Here is a 27,599-nt window from a genome sequence, read left to right on the forward strand (position 1 = left end):
GGAGAAACTGGACAACAACTTTTGGGGTCCAGTTTCTTCTGTAACCCTTGGGAAAATAAAAAATTCTGGGCTAAATAATTATTTTTGAGGAAAGAAAACTTATTTATTATTTTCACGGCTCTGCATTATAAACTTCTATGAAGCACTTGGGGGTTCAAAGTGCTCACCACACATCTAGATAAGTTCCTTTGGGGGTCTAGTTTCCAAAATGGGGTCACTTGTGGGGGGTTTCTACTGTTAAGCCACATCAGGGGCTCTGCAAACGCAACGTGACGCCCACAGAGCATTCCATCAAAGTCTGCATTTCAAAACGTCACTACTTCACTTCCGAGCCCCGGCATGTGCCCAAACAGTGATTTACCCCCACATATGGGGTATCAGCGTACTCAGGAGAAACTGGACAACAACTTTTGGGGTCAAATTTCTCCTGTTACCCTTGGGAAAATAAAAAATTGCAGGCTAAAATATCATTTTTGAGAAAATAATTTTTTATTTTATTTTCATGGCTCTGCGTTATAAACTTCTGTGAAGCACTTGGGGGTTCAAAGTCCTCACCACACATCTAGATTAGTTCCTTTGGGGGTCTAGTTTCCAAAATGGTGTCATTTCTGGGGGATCTCCAATGTTTAGGCACACAGGGGCTCTCCAAACGTGACATGGTGTCCGCTAATGATTGGAGCTAATTTTCCATTTAAAAAGCCAAATGGCGTGCCATCCCTTCCGAGCCCTGCCGTGCGCCCAAACAGTGGTTTACCCCCACATATTGGGTATCTGCGTACTCAGGACAAACAGGACAACAATATTTGGGGTCCAATTTCTCGTATTATCCTTGGCAAAATAGTAAATTCCAGGCTAAAAAATCATTTTTGAGGAAAGAAAAATTATTTTTTATTCATGGCTCTGCGTTATAAACTTCTGTGAAGCACCTGGGGGTTTAAAGTGCTCAATATGTATCTAGATAAGTTCCTTGGGGGGTCTAGTTTCCAAAATGGGGTCACTTGTGGGGGAGCTCCAATGTTTAGGCACACAGGGGCTCTCCAAACGCGACATGGTGTCCGCTAACAATTGGAGCTAATTTTCCATTCAAAAAGTCAAATGGCGCGCCTTCCCTTCCGAGCCCTGCCGAGTGCCCAAACAGTGGTTTACCCCCACATATGAGGTATCGACGTACTCGGGAGAAATTGCCCAACAAATTTTATGATCCATTTTACCCTACTGCCCATGTGAAAATGAAAAAATTGAGGCGAAAATAATTTTTTTGTGAAAAAAAAGTACTTTTTCATTTTTACAGATCAATTTGTGAAGCACCTGAGGGTTTAAAGTGCTCACTAGGCATCTAAATAAGTTCCTTGGGGGGTCTAGTTTCCAAAATGGGGTCACTTGTGGGGGAGCGCCAATGTTTAGGCACACAGGAGCTCTCCAAACGCGACATGGTGTCCGCTAACGATGGAAATAATTTTTCATTCAAAAAGTCAAATGGCGCTCCTTCCCTTCCGAGCCTTACCATGTGCCCAAACAGTGGTTTACCCCCACATGTGAGGTATTGGTGTACTCAGGAGAAATTGCCCAACACATTTTAGGATCCATTTTATCCTGTTGCCCATGTGAAAATGAAAAAATTGAGGCTAAAAGAATTTTTTTGTGAAAAAAAAGTACTTTTTCATTTTTACGGATTAATTTGTGAAGCACCTGGGGGTTCAAAGTGCTCACTATGCATCTAGATAAGTTCCTTGGGGCGTCTAGTTTCCAAAATGGGGTCACTTGTGGGGGAGCTCCAATTTTTAGGCACACGGGGGCTCTCCAAACGTGACATGGTGTCCGCTAAAGAGTGGAGCCAATTTTTGATTCAAAAAGTCAAATGGCGCTCCTTCCCTTCCAAGCCCTGCCGTGCGCCCAAACAGTGGTTTACCCCCACATATGAGGTATCAGCGTACTCAGGACAAATTGGACAACAACTTTCGTGGTTCAGTTTCTCCTTTTACCATTGGGAAAATAAAAAAATTGTTGCTAAAAGATAATTTTTGTGACTAAAAAGTTAAATGTTCATTTTTTCCTTCCATGTTGCTTCTGCTGCTGTGAAGCACCTGAAGGGTTAATAAACTTCTTGAATGTGGTTTTGAGTACCTTGAGGGGTGCAGTTTTTAGAATGGTGTCACTTTTGGGTATTTTCAGCCATATAGACCCCTCAAACTGACTTCAAATGTGAGGTGGTCCCTAAAAAAAATGGTTTTGTAAATTTCGTTGTAAAAATGACAAATCGCTGGTCAAATTTTAACCCTTATAACTTCCTAACAAAAAAAAATTTTGTTTCCAAAATTGTGCTGATGTAAAGTAAACATGTGGGAAATGTTATTTATTAACTATTTTGTGTCACATATCTCTCTGGTTTAACAGAATAAAAATTCAAAATGTGAAAATTGCGAAATTTTCAAAATTTTCGCCAAATTTCCGTTTTTATCACAAATAAACGCAGAATTTATTGACCTAAATTTACCACTAACATGAAGCCCAATATGTCACGAAAAAACAATCTCAGAACCGCTAGGATCCGTTGAAGCGTTCCTGAGTTATTACCTCATAAAGGGACACTGGTCAGAATTGCAAAAAACGGCAAGGTCTTTAAGGTCAAAATAGGCTGGGTCATGAAGGGGTTAAATGTGATTTAAAAAAAAATATATATTTGATGTATAAATTTGTCTATGTTTGTTACTGCAGTGCATATCTACGTTCTAGCTGCTTCTAAAGCCAGGCAAGCAATAACCTATGATTATGATTAGTAATACTAAGAAACTGGAGGGACAGATGGCGCTAAAAGTGGAAGGAATGCAGTGCTTCACATAGATCAGTGCTATAGATCAGGGGTCCCCAACTCCAGTCCTCAAGGCCCACCAACATGTCATGTTTTCAGGATTTCCTTAGTCTTGCCCAGGTAATAATTGCATCACCTGTGCAATGCAAAGGAAATCCTGAAAACATGACCTGTTGGTGGGCCTTGAGGACTGGATTTGGGGACCCCTGCTATAGTTGACTGGATGACTTGACTAAGGGTATATTCACACGCTGCAGATTTGTTGCAGGAATTTCTGTGACCTAAAATCTGTTTCATAGATCTGAAAGGGGAAGTATTTGCAGCACTTCTGTAATAAATCTGCCACATATGAATTGACCCTTATGGGGAATTTACTGCAATGGGAAAACTAAAGTGATCATGAGAGTATGAACACACAAAGCGAGTTTTGTGTGCTCAGATAACTTTGACCAAGGTTTCAGACCTTAATTAGCTTGTTAATGTTATTGCTCTTTCACTATCATCATTAGGAAAGGCCAGGTGATGTAAATTTCCCAGCTTTATAAAACCAAGCCTCCTCTAACCTTGTGCCCAAAACAGTAGCCATAGGTTCTTCTAATCAGCTGCCTATCACTCTGAAAATGGTGGAGGCCCACAAAGCAGGAGAAGGCTATGAGATGGCAAAGTGTTTTATAGTTTTCCATTCCTGAGTTCAAAATGTAATTAAGAAATGACAGTTAAAAGGAACAGTGGAGATCAAGGTAAGGACCAAGCAAAATTTGAGCTCGTAGGATTGCTAGAGGCAAATCAGAACCCTCACTTGACTGCAAAAGACCTTCAGAAAGATTTAGCAGACTCTAGAGTTGTGGAACATTGTTCTGCTGTTCAGAGACACCTATACAAATATGGATTTCATGGAAGAGTCATCAGAAGAAAGTCTCTCCTACATTCTCACCATAAGATACAGTGTCAGAAGCATGCAAAATAACATCTAAACAAACCTGATGCATTTTGGAAACAAGTCCAGTGGACCGATGAGGTTAAAATAGAACTCATTGGCCACAATGATCAAATATGTATATACAACATAGAAGATTCCTTTAAAATATAACTTTTAATAATACCAGTAAAACTACATCACATGACCCCAATCTAACATAAATAGTCTAAAATCAGGCCCCATAGTCAACAAAAAGACCCATAGAAGAGCCAACTGATTCTTAAGTATACAAAGTAGAACATATCAATTATATAGTACCGTTGTGCATAGAAAATAGAAAAAAATGTGTTGATGCCACCCATTTGAGCCATTGGAATGTCCGATTTCAAGGGTTTCCATCTGCAGTTGTAGTGTCATGGGTTTACCGCGACAGAGAGGAATCAAAAGACCACTCTGTCTGTCTAATTTCTCGTACTACTGCACTAAGTAGAAGCACTGCTCCTTCATATTAAACAGTGCAGGTTTCTGTCAGCAGTGTGGGAGTTAATCTGTCAGTTGAGAGCTCCTGGAACTTTTCCTTCTTTGATGGTCTCAGCTGTTCAGTGTTGGCCACTCCCCTCTGCTATATATACTCCCCTCTAGCAACCAAGCATTGCTAGTGTTAGATCTATACTGCCTGGTTGGAGCTGGAGGTGTTGGTTGTTTGAGGAGGCATTTTGGAGTGTTTTTCAGGAGACTGTTGCGTGGTGATTTTGTCTGTCTGCATTGTTGTGATAGGCAATTCAGTATCACAATGGACATAGCGGTCAGAGCACATACAGTGATCTGACAATAACCCAAAATAATAGAACGAGCTCTGAGACGTGGGAACTCTGCAGACCGCAATCCCTAATCCTCTCCAAACAACACTAGAGGCAGCCGTGGATTGCGCCTAACTCTGCCTATGCAACTCGGCACAGCCTGAGAAACTAACTAGCCTGAAGATAGAAAATAAGCCTACCTTGCCTCAGAGAAATACCCCAAAGGAAAAGGCAGCCCCCCACATATAATGACTGTGAGTTAAGATGAAAAGACAAACGTAGGGATGAAATAGATTCAGCAAAGTGAGGCCCGACTTTCTTAACAGAGCGAGGATAGGAAAGATAACTTTGCGGTCTACACAAAACCCTAAAGAAAACCACGCAAAGGGGGCAAAAAGACCCTCCGTACCGAACTAACGGCACGGAGGTACACCCTTTGCGTCCCAGAGCTTCCAGCAAAACAATTAGACAAGCTGGACAGAAAAAATAGCAAACAAATAGCAAAGAAGAACTTAGCTATGCAGAGCAGCAGGCCACAGGAATGATCCAGGGAAAAACAAGTCCAACACTGGAACATTGACAGGAAGCATGGATCAAAGCATTAGGTGGAGTTAAGTAGAGAAGCACCTAACGACCTCACCAGATCACCTGAGGGAGGAAACTCAGAAGCCGCAGTACCACTTTCCTCCACAAACGGAAGCTCCCAGAGAGAATCAGCCGAAGTACCACTTGTGACCACAGGAGGGAGCTCTGCCACAGAATTCACAACACTGCATACCCTCATCCTCTACTATTTGGTTCTTCCTCCCTTTACTTCCTGGTATTCCATCCTGTTGTATGTGAGTTCATATTTGTATGATTGTGAATTTCATTTATCCCTGTACGTCTTCCCTTGTTAATCTTGTTTGTGTATTCATAAACACAACAACTCCCCACTTCCCTGGGAGTGGAGTTGAAGGGGATAGATAAGTGCTGATTCAGGAGCTTAATAAGGAAAATGACCCTGGTGTCTTCACCATCGGACGTAATCCAAGGAGCAGGGATAGCTTGGGTGCCCCTAACTTTAGGAATGTGGAAGGAGCCTGTAGCCCGGGATATCTTGCTACTGTGCCTTGAACTGTAGACTTGATCGATCTACCTTGTCGTGCCCTTTGTATTTGCTTCCGCCCTAACAAGGGCAGTACCAAAGTGTAGCTCTCATGTTGTATGCCCCAGAAAAAATCCCTGATAACGTGTTTCTTTCTCCTTAAGGAGAAGCCATCAGGGGAGTGAACTTGCTAAGGGAGAAAGGCATCACTAATCCCTTATTTAATCAATACTTCATTCTTTTGTATTATTTTAATGGCAGAGTTAGGGTGGCCCATTAGCCAACTGTCCTTATTAGGCCTAAAATTGAAAACCTTTTGTTTTGTTACATAGGAGTTCCCAGTATATTTTCAGACAGTGTTCTCAGTTTTTTCAGATTGCTCGTCTATTTGATATATAATCTTTTGTGAGCAAACCATGTACATAATAAGATGTCAGGGAGCTAATACAACTGAAATTCTTAGTGTAGCGCTGATGCCGGCATCTCTGCTTGGTGTTCCCTTCCCCCTCTATGCAGGGACACCGGCTTACTCACTGCCCTGGTCCTTGGCTCAGTCCTCAGCATGCTACTGCTCCTGTGAACGCTGTGTAGAGTGTCAGCGGCCCATCTAGTGTGCATGCTCCCTTACTCTTAAAGGGACAGAGCATGCACATGGTTAGCGGGGAGGCATTTAGGAATTTAGTAATTTGTTCACCTGCAAGGTGTCTCCCATCCAATAGCTGGGACACGTCTGCTATAAAAGTCACAATTGGGAGGTGCCTGAGCAACCCCTATAGTAACTGTAAGATGGTTTAGTGTGTGCAACTGTATGTTGCCAGGTACCTAGTCTAATGCTTCCTGTGCCCGTTAGTCCAGTGTTTTTAGCCATTGTTGCTGTGTCCACATCAACAGTGTCTGTACCCTGAAACTGCTTCAGCGGTACCTGTTTCCTGAGACCACGTATCTAACCTGTCCCTGTGGCCATCCTGTATGCACAGTCTGATCCTGTCCCAAGTGGCCATTCCTGTCTGCACAGTGTGAATTTGTTCAGTGGATGTCCTGCCCTGCCCAGGAGTTTGGATTAACGGCTTAGACCCATGGGGTCAGCTGCTACTGCCGGAAGGCTACCTGGAGTGGTACCTGGCAGCTACCTGCCGCACAAGCCTGACTTCACCACTTGTAAGGATTGTGGACTTTCCTGGTGTCTGTTCGCCCTGATCCAAGATGGAGTCTTGGATCTCGCCCTGTCATGGAACTTCCTGTCTGTCCTGACTATTTAAGTCCGGGTCTTCTGTTCACCTGTGCTTGAGTATTTTGTGCTGCTGGCTCCTGAGCATCTGCCTGCTTGCTGGCTAACTCCCTGCTTCTGCTGCTTAATACTCGGTGGTCTGCTTCACCCCATTCAGCTACCTCTCGCCTCTTTAACTGCTGCGACGTGCAGTACACCAGTGGAAGGATTTCCTTTGTGTACCAAACTTTTCCCAGTGTTGTGCCTCTTTGCACAACCACACCAGGTGAGCAAGATTCAAGCTGTGCTTTTCTCTCCAAGAAAGATGTACTCATCTACTACGCTTAGATAGCGCTCTCCCTCTTTCTCCCCTCGTCCTCTTTTCCAGGACGTCATTCACATGACGCATCATCTGTGAACAATTGGACTCCTACTAAAAAGTACTGTGCACACGTGTGAGCAAGTTTGCTGGACTTCGTCATTTAACCCCTCTCTGACCTTAGACGTACTATCCCGTCGAGGTGCCCTGGGCCTATCTGACCCTCGACGGGATAGTACGTCATAGTGATCGGCCGCGCTCACGGGGGGAGCGCGGCCGCGTGTCAGCTGCCTATCGCAGCTGACATCCGGCACAATGTGCCAGGAGCGGTCACGGACCGCCCCCCAGCACATTAACCCCCGGCACACCGCGATCAAACATGATCGCGATGTGCCGGCGGTATAGGGAAGCGTCGCGCAGGGAGGGGGCTCCCTGCGGGCTTCCCTGAGCCCCCCGCAGCAACCCGATGTGATCACGTTGCTGCGAGGGTCTCCTCACCTCTCTCCCTGCTCCAGGCCCGGATCCAAGATGGCCGCGGCATCCGGGTCCTGCAGGGAGGGAGGTGGCTTCACAGAGCCTACTCAGAGCAGGCACTGTGAAGCCTGCAGTGCTCTGAGACAGATCGGTGATCTGGCAGAGTGCTGTGCAAACTGTCAGATCACCAATCTGTGATGTCCCCCCTGGGACAAAGTAAAAAAGTTAAAAAAAAATTTTCCAAATGTGTAAAAAAAATAAAAAATAAAAAAAAATATTCCTAAATAATGAAAAAGAAAAAAATATATTATTCCCATAAATACATTTCTTTATCTAAATAAAAAAAAAACAATAAAAGTACACATATTTAGTATCGCCGCGTCCGTAACGACCCGACCTATAAAACTGTCCCACTAGTTAACCCCTTCTGTAAACACCGTAAGAAAAAAAAAAAAAGAGGCAAAAAACAACGCTTTATTATCATACTGCCGAACAAAACGTGGAATATCACGCGATCAAAAAGACAGATATAAATAACCATGGTACCGCTGAAAACGTCATCTTGTCCCGCAAAAAACGAGCCGCCATACAACATCATCAGCAAAAAAATTAAAAAGTTATAGTCCTCAGAATAAAGAGATGCAAAAATAATTATTTTTTCTATAAAATAGTTTTTATCATATAAAAGCGCCAAAACATAAAAAAATAAAATAAATGAGGTATCGCTGTAATCGTACTGACCCGAAGAATAAAACTGCTTTATCAATTTTACCAAACACGGAACGGTATAAACGCCTCCCCCAAAAGAAATTCATGAATAGCTGGTTTTCGGTCATTCTGCCTCACAAAAATCGGAATAAAAAGCGATCAAAAAATGTCACGTGCCCGAAAATGTTACCAATAAAAACGTCAACTCGTCCCGCAAAAAACAAGACCTCACATGACTCTGTGGACTCAAATATGGAAAAATTATAGCTCTCAAAATGTGGTAACGCAAAAAATATTTTTTGCAATAAAAAGCGTCTTTTAGTGTGTGACGGCTGCCAATCATAAAAATCCGCTAAAAAACAACTATAAATAGTAAATCAAACCCCCCTTCATCACCCCCTTAGTTAGGGAAAAATTAAATGTATTTATTTCCATTTTCCCATTAGGGTTAGGGCTAGGGTTAGGGTTAGGGCTAGGGCTAGGGTTAGGGCTAGGGTTAAGGCTACAGTTAGGGTTGGGGCTAAAGTTAGGGTTAGGGCTAGGGCTAGGGTTAGGGTTGGGGCTAGGGTTAAGGCTACAGTTAGGGTTGGGGCTAAAGTTAGGGTTAGGGTTGGGGCTAAAGTTAGGGTTTGGATTACATTTACGGTTGGGATTAGGGTTAGGGGTGTGTCTGGGTTAGAGGTGTGGTTAGGGTTACCGTTGGGATTAGGGTTAGGGGTGTGTTTGCATTAGGGTTTCAGTTATAATTGGGGGGTTTCTACTGTTTAGGCACATCAGGGGCTCTCCAAACGCGACATGGCGTCCGATCTCAATTCCAGCCAATTCTGCGTTGAAAAAGTAAATGTGTCTGCAAATCAGACTATAAAGGCACGGATGATTGACCTCGTGGAGATCAAAACATCCTGATAGCCAGTTTCCTACTCCACACTGATGAGGGGCAAAAACCCCGAAACAGCTGTCTGTGGATTTATACCATGCTTGGCATAGGTGGTTTTCCTTTATTGGATGTTTTCCTTTATTGGATCCTGCCCTTCCCTTGGTTGTTCCTTCCCGGGGAAAGGCCTGGCTATTCACTGCCTGCATTGAGAAACACGTGATGGTGTCTCCGCAGCTCCTCTACATGCATTTGCAAATCAGACTACATATGGTTGTTTGCAGTCTGTTACCATAGAGACACATGGATCAGCATAGGTGCCATACAAAGATGGTTATTCTTTTTACAATGCATAGAAGCACTTAAAAATAGCTGCAAAGTTGGGCCTTCCCTTGAAGCTCTTTTTTTTCCCCACATACTAAAAGTACAGTAAATGTTTTCAAAACATATATAAAAATGTATTATCTTTTAGTAGTCTAGGGGTATGTGAACACGTCAGGATTTCTTGCAGAAATTTCCTGACAAAAACTGGGCATTTCTGCCAGAAATCCACATGCGGTTTTTTCGTGTTTTTTATGCGGTTTTTGTGCGTTTTTTTTTTTTTCGTTTTTTCCCAATGCATTAAATAGCGGGAAAAACGCGAAAAATCCGCAAAATTAATGAACATGCTGCTTTTTTTTACCGCGATGCGTTTTTTTTCGCGGGAAAAAGCGCATCATGTGCACAAAAATTGCAGAATGCATTCTAAATGATAGGATGCATATGTCTGCGTTTTATAGCGTTTTTATCGCACAAAAATGTGGGGAAAAAAGCGAAAAAACCTGAACGTGTGCACATTCCTTAAAAAGCAGAAAATGATAAATTGTGACCATGAATTGTTTAGAATCAGGCTAAGAAATAATAATCAGAATTCATCATTGCAATTTTCCTACTCACAGATCCTAAACTTACACGGCAACAGTTTAAGTAAACTAAAGGAAATTTCCAAACTTCATGGACTTCGGAAACTAATAATAAGTTTCAATGAGTTCACCAGTCTGGAAGACTTCTCGTGCTTGGTAAGATTATTATTATTATTTTTTTTTATTTTTTTTTTAATACAGGTAATGTTGCCTGGGTCAGAGGTTTTTGGCAAGGTGCAGTCACTCTCTTCTCCTAAATGTAGCTGTAGTTATGTTTGTGTGTTTCTAAAGAAAACATTATTCTGTTACCAGCCCAATTTGGAATACCTGGATGCCAGCCATAACCGTGCGATAAATCTGGAAGGATTTAAAGGCATGGGGAAACTGAAGCACTTAGACTTGAGCTGGAACTTATTAACAAAGGCGATGGATGAAATAAATGTTTTACGCAGACATGCAGCTCACCTACTCACACTGAATGTCGCCCACAACCCTTGGCGGAAGGTCAGTACACGTAGCAGAAGCAGTATGGCTCTGTAAATACCACCATTTACTGCCTATTATTAGCAAAGGATTGGATCTGGGTTCCTACCTTAGGAAAGCAGAGTGACAATCTGGCAGCAGACAGGTTATCTGTTTTTTCCCTATTTGTCCCAAAATAGGACAAAAAAGCACCAATGTAAGTTTGTTGCCAATGCAATAAATACGTTTTTGTGCCATAGCAGATTTTCCTTTAAATAAAAGCTGTAAAATGGTGTGTATAATATATCTACAGTAACTTCGTGAATCTATAGCTTAACACATCCTTTTTTTAAACAAATTTCCCAGCATTTGTTGCTGCTGCAGAAAGCGCAATATATACTTTTTAAAGAATCATGCCTGACGTCGTGTAAGTCGGTCTGAGCACAGACAGGCTGCGGATCTCCTCACCCTAACATATGATAGCCTTATAGAAATACATAAAGCTTTGACTCCTGGTTTGGGAGAGCCACGGCCAGTCCGTGCATTGCGCTCCGAAATTGCAGCGATTTGCATGGATGTCTGAATGAGCACTTGCAAAGTGACACTTATTTTTTCTCAACCTATTAAAATCTAATTAAAGGGACTCTGTCACCCCCTCCAGCCGTTATAAACTAAAAGAGCCACCTTGTGCAGCAGTAATGCTGCATTCTAACAAGGTGGCTCTTTTAGTTTTTGGTGCATGTATTCCCAAAATAAAGTGTTTTATAACTTCTCCAAAATACCTGTCTTTCACCAGGGAGGCAGGTCCTCACCCCCCTGCTTGAAACGCCACACTGCCGTCAATCAAATATTCAGGGGCTCCGGGCGCCGCCCCCTCCACGCTGTTTTCGCATGAAATCCGGCACCTGCGCTGTGTACTACTGTCTGGTGTAGGCGCAGTGAGTTCTGGCCGTCTGACGTCACAGCCAGGCTTGCACACTGCGCCTGTGCGGCCGCCCTGCTTATGAATCCCAGCCCCGCACTGTGCATAATGCATAACACACTGCGGGGCTGGGATTCCCAAGGTGGGTGGCCGCACTGTCCGCACTGGCGCAGTCTGCAAGCCTGGCTGGGACGTCAGACGGCCAGAGCACACTGCGCCTGCCCCACACAGTAGTACACAGCGCAGGCACCAGATTTCAAGCGAAAACAGCGCGGAGGGGTTGGCGCCCGGAGCCCCTGAATATTTGAGTGATGGCAGTGTGGCGTTTCAAGCAGGGGGGTGAGGACCTGCCTTCCTGGCGAAAGACAGGTATTTTGGAGAAGTTATAAAACGCTTTATTTTGGGAATACATGCACCAAAAACTAAAAGAGCCACCTTGTTAGAATGCAGCATTACTGCTGCACAAGGTGGCTCTTTTAGTTTATAACGACTGGAGGGGGTGACAGTGGCCCTTTAAAGTAGAACTCTGGTCAGACAGAAAAACAAACATTCATCTGAGCATCCCTTTTGAGTTTCATGGACCACTGTACTATTACACTGATCTAAATGAGCCCTTACTCTGCTGGAGTTGTGTGGGTTGCTTACCCCTTGCCCTATGCGGTTAAATTCCCACAATGAATTTTTGACTCTGCATATTTTTGCTCTGCAAAAAACACAGTGTCTTACAGTGCCACTGAAGTGATTGGGGTTTATAGAAATTTTATGCCCAATCTGTTTTTTTTTTAATGAAGTATAAACTAACCTGCAGTGCATGTTTCAAATCTGCAAAAATGTTAGTTTCTCTTGTGGGTACGCTGCGTTTTTTGTGCAGTCTTTCCCCATAGAAAATAGATGCAGGTAAAATAGTCATCTACGTGTGTCCACTGCAGAAATGCACTAAACACCGATCTAATCTGCACATGACTGTATCAATAAAATGTTGGCAATGCCAAATAGCAGGATGTATAAAAAACTAAGCAGCTTTATTGAAAAAAATTACGTAAAAAATCATAATTAACCTAGTTTAGTTAATAGGTGCAGGAATGATGCAGAAAATCTGCAACATCCAAAGCTGCCCAAATAACTCATTGTGGGACATAGCCTCAGGGGCCCTTTCTATAAAAGGCACATCCAATCCATTTTTGGATTACAAGGATATACATTTATATCAATGGCTGCCAGATTATATTTTTTTCCCAGAGGCTAAATGCATGGCCAGCTAAACCTTTTTTCCTTGCAGCTGTCTCTGAAGATATAAGGCCTTTAAATATTGTGGAGACTAATGTGTTATCCATACACACATTATATAATTCCTTACATACATGCAGACATTACTGCATCACCCTTATACTAAAGTCTACTAGTAATTACGTCTCCTTGCAGTAGCGCTCTTACAATTCCCAATTACAGCCAATGCCGTAATCTTACAGCAATCATAGCAGATTATAATTGCTTTATCTTTACGTCTTAGCTGATGGATCACTATTTTTTTATGTTATTGTTATACCTGTTCAATAAGGAAAACCGTATTGGTCATCAAACCCCGAAACGCAATTACTCGGTTTCACCTCCACTACAGCCGTTACACAAATGTTGCGTATTTTTGAAGTCTAATGGCCTTGGGTCATTTTTTTTTGTTACAGTCATTATTATGAGCTCTTCAGCCATCCGTATTGTATAAAATCCACAGATTGAACTTAAAAAAAGGAAAATCTTTCTTTTGACTTTAATAAGGATGTCATCATTTAGCGGAGAGTAACAATTGCAGTGACCCCTTTCAGGAGTTTTGAATGAAGCGTCTTGAATACATGACCTAGTTTCTTAAAGCCCCCGAGAGGCAGCACATTGTGATATTGCTTCTGTGTTATAATAAACATTCTCATTATGTTCACTTAACTGCGAGACCATCATAAAGTACAATAAAAAGTTACATATGATAGAAGCCATTAGCTGACATGATTGTCCTTTTCCCAGCCGGCTTTAGTTCGTCTGGCAGCGATTGGAAGATTGAAGTCTCTGACTCATTTAGATGGAGTTCTCATCACCAAAGAAGAGTTTTCTGAATCATCCAAATTTTCTTCTGGAGACCAAATTACACAGGTCACATCCTTTATCTTATAGAATAAACTTTATTCTGCTTCATTTACAGTATGTCTTGGTTATACAAGGAAAAGAGTAAATGTTACTAAGGGCTGTGCAAAATTTCAGTCTAGGATGATGCCAATTTACTCTTATCCTCAAAAAGAAAATTTTTAATGCCTACTGTAAAATCTGTTTCATGGTCTTCATTTGGGGACATGGGAACCATAGGTGTTGCAGCCACCAGTCTTCTTTGGGTGACACAGGAACCATGGATGTTTCTGCCACCAGTATTCACTGTGGGACACAGGAACCATGGTTGTTGATGCCACCAGTCTTCATTGGGGGACACAGGAACCATGGATGTTTCTGCCACCAGTATTCACTGGGGGACACAAGAACCATGGTTGTTGATGCCACCAGTCTTCATTGGGGGACACAGGAACCATGGTTGTTGATGCCACCAGTCTTCATTGGGGGATGCAGGAACCATGGTTGTTGATTCCACCAGTCTTCATGGGAGAACACTGGAACCATGGGTGTTGCTGCCACCAGTCTTCATTGGGGGAACACGGGAACCATGGGTGTTGCTGCCACCAGTCTTCATTGGGGGACACAGGAACCATGGCTGTTGATGCCACCAGTCTTCATTGGGGGATACCGAATCCATGGGCGTTGCTGCCACCAGAAGACTGACACTAAAATTGCACAAAAGTCATCTCTTCCTTCGCAGACTACATCCACTTCCTGGCACCAAGCTAACACTAAGTAGTGTAAAAGCAGTAGGAGAAGCCTTAGACACAAGACTAAGGAAAAAGGAGAATTAATGAAAACCCTAGAAGAACACACTCGCCTGCCCGTCAAGGCAACGAGGGAAGAAGCTGTGTCCCCCAATTAAGGATACCAGGAAATTATTTTCATTAGGTACTAAAAATCATCTTTTCTTGGCAACTTCACAGGAACTATGAGTCATCCTAAATTGGTTCCTTTGTCTGAGGCCTTGCCTCTGGCCTATACCTCTCCCCCCAGCCAATCACTTAGAAACTGCCATCTGCAACACTTTTCTGCCAAGACTCGCAAACACAGATGATCCCGGTATGCACTCTGAAGAGACAACATCTGAATAGAAGACAAACCATATAGTGGCCTTGTCCTCTTTTAGTTCTGACGCCTAATGAAGTAAATTCAGGAGTCTTGACTCTCACCCAAAAGGGTTCTATGGGCATATTTAATATGGGCAGCATGGTGGCTCAGTGGTCAGCACTGTAGCTCTGGAGTGCTGGGGTCCTGGGTTCCAATCCCACCAAGTACAACATCTGCAAGGAGTTTGCATGTTCTTCCCAGGTTTATGTGGGTTTTCTCTGGGTTCTACGGTTTCCTCCGACACTCCATAGACATACGGATAGGGAATCTAGATTGTGAGCCCCAATGGGGACAACAATGATTATTTCTGTAAAGCGCTGCAGGGAATATGATGGCGCTATATAAGCAAAGCATAATAAATATATCCAGTGAGATATAGTTGCCTTGGAGACAGATAGGACCCTGTGCAAACCATTTGAAATGACAAATGAGACATCCAAACTCCTGAAGGGAACAGTGGTGGACATGAAGAGATAGGCAGCTGTAGTGTCGTCCAACTTGTGAAGCGATTTCTCTCTGGGATGAGCTGAGGAATAATAAAATAAAGGTAGCATTATCTCCTCTTTGAGGCTAAAGGAAGAAGAAGAGTCGTGGCCATGTGGAGAATGGGTTAAGGTGAGTGGTAAGAAAGTGGTCACAAACATTTGAGACCTTTCTGATTGATGTGTCCGCTATGAGGAAGGCTAGCATCCAAGAGATCAGCTGCAGAGAGACCTGAGAGGGGTACAATGCGGAATCTCCAGCACCAGGTTGAGATCCAATGAGGGTTCAGGGTGTCTGTACAGAGTGTTTGACAACATGGAGTAAGGTCTTAATATGAGGTAGGCTCTACTGGAAAAGAATGGACAGTAGGTAGAATTGGGCATCATTCCTGCAGAGCAGGAGCCAAATTCAGTGCTATATTCATGTCAGCAGTCAGTGGTTTCTGTGTCCCCAATGAAGTGCCCAATAGAGGGGAAACTATCACTCATGTGCCATCAATAGGTAGTTACCTTTTGGACTAGAGCTAAATTGCATATTTTTTCCCATAGGACATTAAAGAGGTTTTCACTTTAGTGAAAGTAGCCATCAAATGCTTTTATACATATTGACAGCTCCAGCCCCTCAGTGATTGGCTGCAGTGGTGATGTGTGCTTCAGGCTTATTTCACACTTCCGTCTTCCAAATCTGCACAGCATCCGTCAAGACGTTGAAATGACGGATCCTGTGCAGATTGTGGAAAACGTGTGCACTGGGCCTGTCTTTTTGACGGACCCGTCGAGCCTATGTGCACCTGTTGTGTATGCGTCTTCGCAGCAGTTTTCCGCTGCGAAAACGCATACACAACACAAACCAGGTAAAAAAATAATAAAAAAAAATAAAAAATTTCAGTATTCTCACCTACCGGCGTTCCCGTGCACCGATGGTCCCGGCAGCTAGCGTTCCTAGTAATACATTGCGAAATCTCAAGAGAAGTCGCGGTCTCGCGAGATTTCGCAATGTATTACTAGGAAGTAACACTAGCTGCCGGGAACATCGGTGACGCCGCGCTGGAACGCTGGTAGGTGAGAATACTGCGATTTTTTTTTTTTGTTTTATTATTATTTTTAACATTCTATCTTGTTACTATTGATGCTGCACAGGCAGCATCAATAGTAAAAAGAGAAAGAGAGCGAGAGAGAATTTCCCTGACGGGAAATTCTTCCGCGCATGCTCAGTTTGAAAAGACGGGACCCGTCGTTGGATTCCAGATTTTCACAGGCAGCGACGCATCCTACGCCCATAGGCTTCCATTGTAGCCAGTGACGGGCAGCGCAGGATTCGTCGTTGACCGATTTTCTGACGTGCAGAAAAGACGTTCCTCTGAACGTTTTTTTATGCAGCATCCAGTGAAAGACGGATGAAACGGATGGCCATCCATCACAATCCATCGCTAATACAAGTCTATGAGGAAGTGCAGGATCCTGCAATTTTTTTTGCAGGATCCTGCATTATCAAAAATTGACGGATTGTGATGGAAGCTGAAAGACGGAAGTGTGAAGGAGGTCTTAGGCTATGTGCACACTTTGCAGATTCTACTGCGGATTTTTCCGCAGTGGAATTCCAAAATCCGCAGTGAAAACCCGTCGTGGTTTTTACTGCGGATTTATCGCGGTTTTTACTGCGGTTTCTTCTGCGGATTTTCATCTGCAGTTTCCTATTGGAGCAGGTGAAAATCCGCAGAAAAGAAGTGACATGCTGCGGAATGTAAACCGCAGCGTTTCCGCGCGTTTTTTTTCCGCAGCATGTGCACTGCGTTTTTTGTTTCCCATAGGTTTACATTGTACTGTAAACTCATGGGAAACTGCTGCAGATCCGAAGTGCTCAAATCCGCTGCGGATCCGCAGCAAAATCCGCAAAGTGTGAATATAGCCTTAGTTGTTAGATCACCGTTGCAGCCAAAACACGAAGACCGGAGCAGCTGCAGAAAGGAAGAGTGGGTAATATATACCTCAGGTACTGCTGAGACCAATTTTGAAGTAATTATACATCTTTTTTCAATTTCTGCTCCCACTTCAAAAAGAGGTTCTGCAGCAGTCAAGATGTATAATGAATACTCCCAACTCACCTATGAGTTTTATGGTTGGTATAAAAGTCTGAGGTCGGTATGTGACCATGGTACTCCTTTCTGACTTGTAATATTATGGAAGTCCCTGCAATGTAACCTGCATAGACGCAGAGTGGAAAAACTCACTCTCGGAAGCTTACCTTATTATTATGATTATTATTATTTAATTAATATTCATTTTACTAAGCAGTTTAGTAATGCAATAAGTGATAACACTTCATTTATGCTGTTTTGCAGGCATCAATACAGATGAGCGCAAGAACAGATCACGTTAGACCACGTTGCCTTAGTCTGTTACCTTCTGCTCAGATCATTGCTCAAATTAGCAAGAACTGTCTGGATCCATATGCTGAAATTAATAACAGCTGGTATCATATGGTAAGAAAAACATTACCATGCAGGCATGATATTGTATGGGCTTCCGATTTGGAGATGCAAAAGAAATATTTACGGAAAACCTTGGCAACAGTGCTGCAATATTGCTTATATACTGTACGTGCTAAAGGGTCCTAGCAAAAATGTTATGTGCATACCAGTATATGCCAAGTGGGATACACTAAAACGGGTATTCCCATCACCAACATTTGTTTTTTATTTACAGGATTTTGGCAGAAATGTTGGGCTAGTGCAGGTCACCCATGAACAGGGATGTTGGCCATACATTTGCAGCTCTCCTCATTGACATATATGGGAGTTAAAGAAAATAGCCAAGCAAGTTATTCCTAGAAGTGGGATTCACATCTTTCATACATTAATGACATTTCCTGGCGATTTGCCATATAAGATAGATGGGAATCCTCCCCTTATATACAGTAGGTACGGAAAGTATTCAGACCCCTTTAAATTTTTCACTCTTTGTTTCATTGCAGCCATTTGGTAAATTCAAAAAAGTTCATTTTTTTCTCATTAATGTACACTCTGCACCAAATCTTTACTTAAAAAAAAAAAGAAATTTAGAAATTTTTGCAAATTTATTAAAAAAAAACCTGATATATCACATAGTTATAAGTATTCAGACCCTTTGCTCAGTATTGGGTAGAAGCATTCTTTGAGCTAGTACAGCCATAAGTCGTCTTGGCAATGATGCAACATATTTTTCACACCTGGATTTGGGGATCCTCTGCCATTCCTCATTGCAGATTCTCTCCAGGTCTGTCAGGTTGGATGGTGAACGTTGGTGGACAGCCATATTCAGGTTTTTCCAGAGATGCTCAATTGGGTTTAGGTCAGGGCTTTGGCTGGGCCAGTCAAGAATGGTCACAGAGTTGTTCTGAAGTCACTCCTTTGTTATTTTAGCTGTGTGCTTAGGGTCATTATCTTGTTGGAAGGTGAACCTTCGGCCAAGTCTGAGGTCCAGAGCACTCTAGAAGAGATTTTCATCCAGGATATCTCTGTACTTGGCCACATTCATGTTTCCTTCAATGGCAACCAGTTGTCCTGTCCCTGCAGCTGAAAAACACCCCTATAGCATGATGCTGCTGTCACCATGTTTCACTGTTGGGATTGTATTGGGTAAGGCTGGTTTCACACTTGCGTTTCAAAACGCATGCGTTTAAAAAAAAAAAAACGCATGGTGAAAAAACGCATGTAAACGCGTGCAAACGCTGCGTTTTTTTGACGCATGCGTTTTTGCATGTGGTGAAAAAAAACGCGGCGTTTTGATGCGTTTACATGCGTTTTTTCATGCGTTTGCGTTTTTTAAACGCATGCAGATAAATGTGTGACAGCTGCCAATCATCAAAATAAAGTAAAAAACCCACTATAAACAGAAAGAGCTAGGGTTAGGGGTAGGGTTCCTAACCCTAACCCTAAAGGGATCCTAACCCTACCCCTAACCCTAAAGGGATCCTAACCCTAACCCTACCCTTAAAGGGGTTAGGGTTAGTGTTAGGGGTAGGGTTAGGGTTAAGGTTAGGGGTAGGATCCCTTTATCAATTTTATGGTGTGGGGTGGTTTATCAGTGTGTTTTTATGTTTTTTTTTTTTTAAAATGCATGCGTTTTTAACGCATGCAAACGCATGCACAAAAAAGCGCATGCGTTCCCATTGACTCCAATGTGTTTTTTGACCCCAAAAAAACGCATTAAAACGCATGCGTTTTTTTGTGTCCAAAAAACGCCTCTCAAAAATACTACAAGTTGCATTTTTGAATATGAACGCATGCAGTAAAAAAACGCATGTGATTGAAAACGCGACCAAACGCGTACACAAAAAAACGCATGCGTTTTCAATGTTAAATATAGGGAAAAAAACGCATGCGGTTTTTTGTGCAAAAAACGCTGCAGACAAAAACGCAAGTGTGAAACCACCCTTAGTGACGAGCAGTGAATGGTTTTCTCCGCACATACCGCTTAGAATGATAACCAAAAAGATCTATCTTCATCTCATCAGACCAAAAAATCTTATTTCTGATAGTCTGGGAGTCCTTCATGTGTTTTTTTAACAAACTCTATGCGGGTTTTCATATGTCTTGCACTGAGGAGAGTCTTCTGTCGGACCACTCTGCCATAAAGGCCCAACTGGTGGAGGGCTGCAGTGATAGTTGACTTTGTGGAACTTTCTCCCAACTCACCAACTGCATCTCTGGAGCTCAGCCACAGTAATCTTGAGGTTCTTCTTTACCTCTCTCACCAAGGCTCTTCTCCGATAATTGCTCAGTTTGGCTGGACGGCCAGGTCTAGGAAGACTTCTGGTGGTCCCAAACTTCTTCCATTTAAAGTTTATGGAGGCCACTGTGTTCTTAGAAACCTTGAGTACTGCAGAAATTTTGTTGTAACCTTGGCCAGATCTGTGCCTTGCCAATGCTGTCTTTGAACTCCTTGGTCAGTCCCTTTGACCTCATGATTCTCATTTGGTCTGACATGCACTGTGAGCTGTGAGGTCTTATATAGACAGGTGTGTGCCTTTCCCAATCAAGTCCTATCAGTTTAATTAAACACAGCTGGACTTCAATAAATGAGTAGAACATCTCAAGGAGGATCACAAGGAAATGGACAGCATGTGACTTAAATATGAGTGTCTGAGCAAAGGGTCTGAATACTTATGACCATGTGATATTTCAGTTTTTCTTTTTTAATAAATATGCAAAAATTTCTACATTTCTGTTTTTTCAGTAAAGATGGGGCGTAGAGTGTGCATTAATGAGAAAAAAATGAACTTTTTTGAATTTACCAAATGGCTGCAATGAAACAAAGAGTGAAAAATTTTAAGGGGTCTGATTACTTTCCGTACCCACTGTACATAGAATACATGGAAAGTATACATAATGGAGTCAGTGAATTTTTGGAGGAGATGGACAATCATACAGTAGGTAACTTTTGTTACATGTAACACATGTAACAGAGGCGTAGCTAGAGCTTTTGCCGCCCGGGGCTGTTCCCGAGTTTGGCGCCCCCCCCCCCCCATCCCCCCCCAGCTCAATACACACAAAGGTTACCAAAAATGGTTTTCCTGTTTTGTAGAACTTAAACTGGGCCTAATGGTGTCACCCCCACATGCCACACCTGTGACTTAATACCACCACACCATGACCAGGCCACATAGTGACCGAATAATACTACATACAAGGGACAAATACCACCGCACCATTTCCAGACCACATATTACCACCACATAGTGACTGAATACTACAATACTGATCAGTAATAAAAAAAAAACCACAATACTATCACCATAAGTGCCAGTATTCACAGGAGATCTGTACTTAGTATGCAGTGTCTGTGTAGAGGTAATACAGAGATCACTGGTGACATTATACACAGGACCTCTATATAGTATACAGTGTATAGTGTCAGTGTATAGGTAACACTGACTCACCAGTGACGTCTCTAGGTGAAGTCCTTCATCTTTCATCCAGCACAGACCGCCATCATTCCTTCCAGCCAGGACTCGTTTCTGCAGGAAATAACACAGTTATCTCGAGCTCCGCTTGCAGAACACATTACTTAATTTTTCACAACTTCTACATTACACCACATGAAGAAAAAAAGGTGATATAGTGTCACTCTGCACAGTAACAGGACCGCCCCCCCATTTAAAACAGTATACTCAAAAAATAAAATAAATACATCACTGCAGTAACAATATCCCTTAATTATCCCCTATGGTAATAATATTCCCCACCCTGGCCCCGTTTATCTCATTCCTGGCTCCAGCCATATGTTGTCGTATCCTGCCCTCATGAGTATCCATTCTACCCCATATGATCTCCCCATCCTGCCCCACCAGCCTCCATCGTATCCGTCCTGCCCCATGATCCAATCCTGCCCCGTGTCTCCAATCATGCCCCGTATCTACATTCTGCCCATGCCTCAAGTCCTGCCCCCAGTGTGTCCAGCATATTACCCCCATGTTGTCCAGCAATCTGCCCCAGTGTGTCCAGCATATTACCCCCATGTTGTCCAGCAATCTGCCCCAGTGTGTCCAGCATATTACCCCCAGTGTGTCCAGCAATCTGCCCCAGTATGTCCAGCATATTACCCCCAGTGTGTCCAGCAATCTGCCCCAGTGTCCAGCCTTTCCCCAGTGTGTCCAGCAGTCTGCCCCAGTGTGTCCAGCATATTACCCCCAGTGTGTCCAGCAATCTGCCCTCAGTGTGTCCAGCAATCTGCCCCAGTGTCCAGCCTTTCCCCAGTGTGTCCAGCAGTCTGCCCCAGTGTGTCCAGCATATTACCCCCAGTGTCCAGCATTGCCCCAGTGTGTCCAGTATATTACCCCCAGTGTGTCCAGCAATCTGCCCCAGTGTCCAGCATTGCCCCAGTGTGTCCAGAAGTCTGCCCCAGGGTCTCCAGCATTGCCTCAATGTGTCCAGAAATCTGCCCCAGGGTCTCCAGTATTGCCCCAGTGTGTCCAGCAATCTGCCCCAGGGTCTCCAGTATTGCCCCAGTGTGTCCAGCATTCTGCCCCATAGTCTCCTGTACTGCCCCAGTGTGTCCAGCATTCTGCCCCATGGTCTCCAGTATTGCCCCAGTGTGTCCAGCAATCTGCCCCATGGTCTCCTGTATTGCCCCAGTGTGTCCAGCATTCTGCCCCATGGTCTCCAGTATTGCCCCGGTGTGTCCAGCAATCTGCCCCATGGTCTCCAGTATTGCCCCAGTATGTCCAGAAGTCTGCCCCAGGGTCTCCAGCATTGCCTCAATGTGTCCTGAGATCTGCCCCATGGTCTCCAGTATTCAGAGTGTCCAGCATTCTGCCCCATAGTCTCCTGTACTGCCCCAGTGTGTCCAGCATTCTGCCCCATGGTCTCCAGTATTGCCCCAGTGTGTCCAGCATTCTGCCCCATGGTCTCCAGTATTGCCCCAGTGTGTCCAGCATTCTGCCCCATGGTCTCCAGTATTGCCCCAGTGTGTCCAGCATTCTGCCCCATGGTCTCCAGTATTGCCCCAGTGTGTCCAGCATTCTGCCCCATGGTCTCCAGTATTGCCCCAGTGTGTCCAGCAATCTGCCCCATAGTCTCCTGTATTGCCCCAGTGTGTCCAGCAATCTGCCCCATGGTCTCCTATATTGCCCCAGTGTGTCCAGCAATCTGCCCCATGGTCTCCTGTATTGCCCCAGTGTGTCCAGCAATCTGCTCCATGGTCTCCTGTATTGCCCCAGTGTGTCCAGCATTTTGCCCCATGGTCTCCAGTATTGCCCCAGTGTGTCCAGCATTCTGCCCCATGGTCTCCAGTATTGCCCCAGTGTGTCCAGCATTCTGCCCCATGGTCTCCAGTATTGCCCCAGTGTGTCCAGCATTCTGCCCCATGGTCTCCAGTATTGCCCCAGTGTGTCCAGCAATCTGCCCCATAGTCTCCTGTATTGCCCCAGTGTGTCCAGCAATCTGCCCCATGGTCTCCTATATTGCCCCAGTGTGTCCAGCAATCTGCCCCATGGTCTCCTGTATTGCCCCAGTGTGTCCAGCAATCTGCCCCATAGTCTCCTGTATTGCCCCAGTGTGTCCAGCAATCTGCCCCATGGTCTCCTGTATTGCCCCAGTGTGTCCAGCAATCTGCCCCATGGTCTCCAGTATTGCCCCAGTGTGTCCAGCAATCTGCCCCATGGTCTCCTGTATTGCCCCAGTGTGTCCAGCATTCTGCCCCATGGTCTCCAGCATTGCCCCAGCCCCAGACAGTCAGAAATAAAGAAAAAAAAAAAAAAGTAAAATCCTCACCTCTCCCGTTCCCAGCGCAGGTCCGGTGCAGTCAGCGTCTCTCCGGCTCTGCGACGCTCAGGACAGAGAGGCAGAGCGGCGCGCACAGTAGTGACGTCATCGCGCCCTCTGCTCTGAGACGTCGCAGAGTCAGAGGACGCTGTAGCTGCCGGCGCCGCAGGAACCAGGAGAGGTGAGTATAGAGCGGGGGGCGGGGGCGGGGGCGGGACCCGGGGGTGGGGGGAGCTGGCCCTGGTCGAAGATTTAAAGGGGCGTCTTTTTTTTTTTTTTTCATCTTCTTCTCCTGCAGCGCCGGCCGCCCCCAGCATTGTGCCGCCCGGGGCGGACCGCCCCCCCCCGCACCCCCCTTCCTACGCCACTGACATGTAACTGTTTGTCTTGCCAATAAACTATATTCTTCATGCAAATTATTTTAGTGCTGTGACATACATGCAGCTCACATTGAATTGCGAGATTTTGGTGTGTGGGGGGTGTTGTTAATATATCTCGTATAAAACAAAAAGCCTCAGAAAAGTGTCATCATGAGTTTTAGGGAAAAAATGATGCAAGAAACGTGTGCTCACTGCAGTAATGTAGAACTCTGGTGTGCTAGTACAATGTGCTTGAAAAGAAGAAGAATACCAGCTTTAAAAAAAACCTCCTATACTTAAAAATGCAGTGAAATCTGCAGTGCGACCGAGCCCCTTTCTCTCAGCCGAACTTGTGAAAAGTTGATTATGATGGTGCAGCAGACCTGATGGGATTTCACTGATTACTATGTGGGGCATAAAGGTTGTGGATCGTGCAGAAGAGAGAGGGTAAGGACTGTTCATAAAAGCAAAATCACTGGACTAAATCTTCTTCTTCGAGCAATGAACTTCTGTATACAGAGCAGATCAAGTCCTGCACCCTCTTCATGTGATCCTCTCTGCTTCTCAGTGACCTGAGATGGATTTGGCATAACAGCAGGCAGTGGACAGCAAGTGACAGATAGTAGAACACCTAGTGGCTGGCGCTTTAGGGCATTTTTACAGGGGTAAAACAACATTTTCTGTATATAAATGTCTTGATTCATCAATATCGGCGTTGTTCACACTGGTCTTAATGATGGGCCGTGCTGGAGTCAGACTCTCCTCTTCATGAATCTGTAGCGTCTGACAAGTGGCATGCACCTCCCGCGCTACACTTAGACACCTGAGATTTCTGGCTTAGCGAATGCCACAGCTAGTCATGAATTCGACGAGCTGTGGCATCCCGGCCTTCCATGGTCCCATCCTACCCCCCATTCTGCCTATTTTGTCGTAGCTGGGAGAAACTAGAATGAAAACTACAGAGGTTGTAGAATTTTGCAGCAGCTCTTGAGTTGCGCCTAAAATTTGCAAATATTCAAAGATTTTATCCCAGAATTCTTTTGTGAAAGCTTTGATGAATTGGGCCCATAGTGTACAACTTTGTTATTTAATACACTTTTGTTATTTAATACACTCAAATGGAGATGTTTAATAAAGCCACAGTGACCTTTTAAGCCTTTGAAAAAAATCACAACAACTTTTATATGGAATTGATGTGAATTTGAAAACGTAATACTGAAACTTATTTGTTAGGAACCATTCTGCCGGTTATAAAGAATGTACAATTTTCTTACTAAATAACATCTATTAATTTTTCTGTTGCACTGTACTGAAACATAAATTGGATTCCTTACAACAGAAAATATATATATATTTTTTTCCACTTACATATCTCCGCAACATGAAATGACATAATCTGCAGTCTGAAAACACAGCTCCCCAAGGTAAAAGTTTCACCAAGCTGCAATATGACTGATCATGTGCAATCATGTAATGTTCCCACAACGAAAGGTTAAGAGCTTGCTTGTCAGGTTGCATTTCATCCAGCCATACCAAAAATGGCTGGAAGTAAGATGAATCTTATGTGATAACCATAGTGTTCATCTCTGCAGATATTAGGAAGGGCACATTTATAACCCTTCCAACAGCAATCAGGATTTGTTGCTTTTTAACCCTGTAAAATCATTTTGAAATACAGAATTTTGCTTTGAATAAAATAAATTCTACATTTCCCCCCAGATTACATCAGTGAATTTTGATGGGCAGAATCTCTTTCGAATCACAAATTTAGACAAGCTGGAAAACCTTTGTTGGGCATCTTTCAGTAACAATTATTTAACAAGAATTGAAGGTCTGGAAAATTGTGTGAAGATAGAAGAGTTATGTCTAGATGGAAACTGCATCACAAAACTGGAAGGTAACCTGGACACTTTATGGTTACGTTCTGCACGAAGGTCTTATGGTATCATCTATAATATAACGGTAGGAGCGTCACTCTGTCCGAAGCCTTTATAGACTGCGCAAGCGCGACGCTCCTAGCGTTAAATTACACAGGGGAACAATTTGAAAAAAAATTTCTGTTGAGTTAGGTTTTTGAGCTGATTTATACTAAAATTGGCATGCTGATTCCAAAAATGTAGTCAGTTTTTTTCTAGCACGTCAAGTTTTTTCTACACAACTTACCTGCCAGAGAAGCACAATTGCACTGATATCTGTAATAAGACTTGTTATCTGATTACAATTCGACTCATATAGAGCTACGTGGCAACTTGTAAGAGTAGTCACAACTTTGTCATGCCTATTTCTTATATATTTCATTTTTTGTTCATATTTGTACTATTTAATAAAAAAAAAAAAAACACTTTTTAGGTACAGTAGTTTACATAGTTTTGAGAAGACAAAAATCCTATAGTTCAAAAACTTGACGTGATAGAGAAAAACTGAGATCATTTCTGGATTCAGCATCCAAAAATTAATTAAGAACAGTTGTCTGACCTAACTCTTAAAAAATTGTGTTCCCCAGTGTTATAGACACAGTGTCCGTATTCAAGAAAAAATGGTGCCGGAAAGCGCAGACTGCGCTGGCGCCGAAATCTGTGTCACAATCCCGCCCATATCACTTAGTTTCCACCCCCACAGTGTCCCCAAGCCTCCTGATTCCGGCCCATAAATGTCCCCCTGCTCCCGGAAATCAGGGGCGTGGGGACACGGTGGACACGATCCTGCCTTCATGACGTTGCAGCAGGTCATGCCACAGCAATTACTTACGCCCCTGATTCCGGCGCATGAAAGTCCCCCTGCTCCCAGAATCGGCACCTGCGCAGTCTGTGCTTTCCGGTGCCATTTTCTTGAATACATACTACAGTGTGTCTTCAAGTAAATGGCGCTGGAAAGCGCGGACTGCGCATGCGCCGATTCCAGAAGCAGGGGGACATTTATGAGCCGGAATCGGGGGGCGTGGGGACACGATCCCTCCCTCATGACGTTGTGGCAGTTCATGCCACAGCAATTACTTACTTAGGCCCCCTGATTCCAGGGCATGAATGTCCCCCTGCTCCCGGAATCGGCGCCTGCGCAGTCCACGCTTTCTGGCACCATTTTCTTGGATACTGCAGTGTGTCTTCAAGAAAATGGCGGCGGAAAGCACGGACTACGCAGGTGCCGATTCAGGGAGCAGGGGGACATTTATGGGCTGGAATCAGGAGCCGTGGGGACACGGTGGACACGATCCTGCCCTCATGACGTTACTTACATACATCTGAAGAGACCCTGCAGCGCGGACTGCGCAGGCGCCGATTACTGCGTCACAATCCCCCCCTCTCATGATGTCGTGGCATTTCCGCCCACATTAATGATTTTGTTACAGCTATCAGGAGCATGTGTAAGAATAGCTACACTATACAATACGTCAGCAAAGCTACCAAGTAACTTTCTAAAGAATATATAGCACACATCTGTGGAGCAAGGCAGCCACTTTCGACTCAATACCGCCACAGTGTCTGTTGCCATCATTGATTAAAACGGGAGTGCAGGATGGGAGCAGCACATGACAGGATGGAGGCACAGGATCAAAGCAGCACATGACATAATGTGAGCATCACATAACAAAATGACAACATGCAGACGCACAAAACAGGATAAGAGCACAGGATAGGGGCTGCACATGACAGAAAATGAACACAGGATATGACAGGATGGAGGTGCAAGATGGTAGTAGCACATGACAAAGTTAGGAACATGATGGAAGCAACACCTACCAGGATGGAGACCATATACCAATATAAATGCTCG

General features: G+C 43.9%; 1 protein-coding gene across 1 annotated transcript in view; it reads left to right on the forward strand.

Moving 5' to 3' along the window:
• Window positions 1-27,599, forward strand: part of LRRC9 (leucine rich repeat containing 9) — a 188,371-nt gene that overhangs the window by 79,483 nt on the left and 81,289 nt on the right. Inside the window, exons 17-21 of the mRNA XM_069733499.1 lie at window positions 10,136-10,255; window positions 10,412-10,603; window positions 13,497-13,622; window positions 17,569-17,709; window positions 25,548-25,725. Of these exons, the coding sequence (XP_069589600.1) occupies window positions 10,136-10,255; window positions 10,412-10,603; window positions 13,497-13,622; window positions 17,569-17,709; window positions 25,548-25,725 (757 nt within the window). The remainder of the gene's footprint in view (window positions 1-10,135; window positions 10,256-10,411; window positions 10,604-13,496; window positions 13,623-17,568; window positions 17,710-25,547; window positions 25,726-27,599) is intronic.

Source organism: Ranitomeya imitator, chromosome 1 (assembly GCF_032444005.1).
Source record: "Ranitomeya imitator isolate aRanImi1 chromosome 1, aRanImi1.pri, whole genome shotgun sequence".
NCBI lineage: Eukaryota > Metazoa > Chordata > Amphibia > Anura > Dendrobatidae > Ranitomeya > Ranitomeya imitator.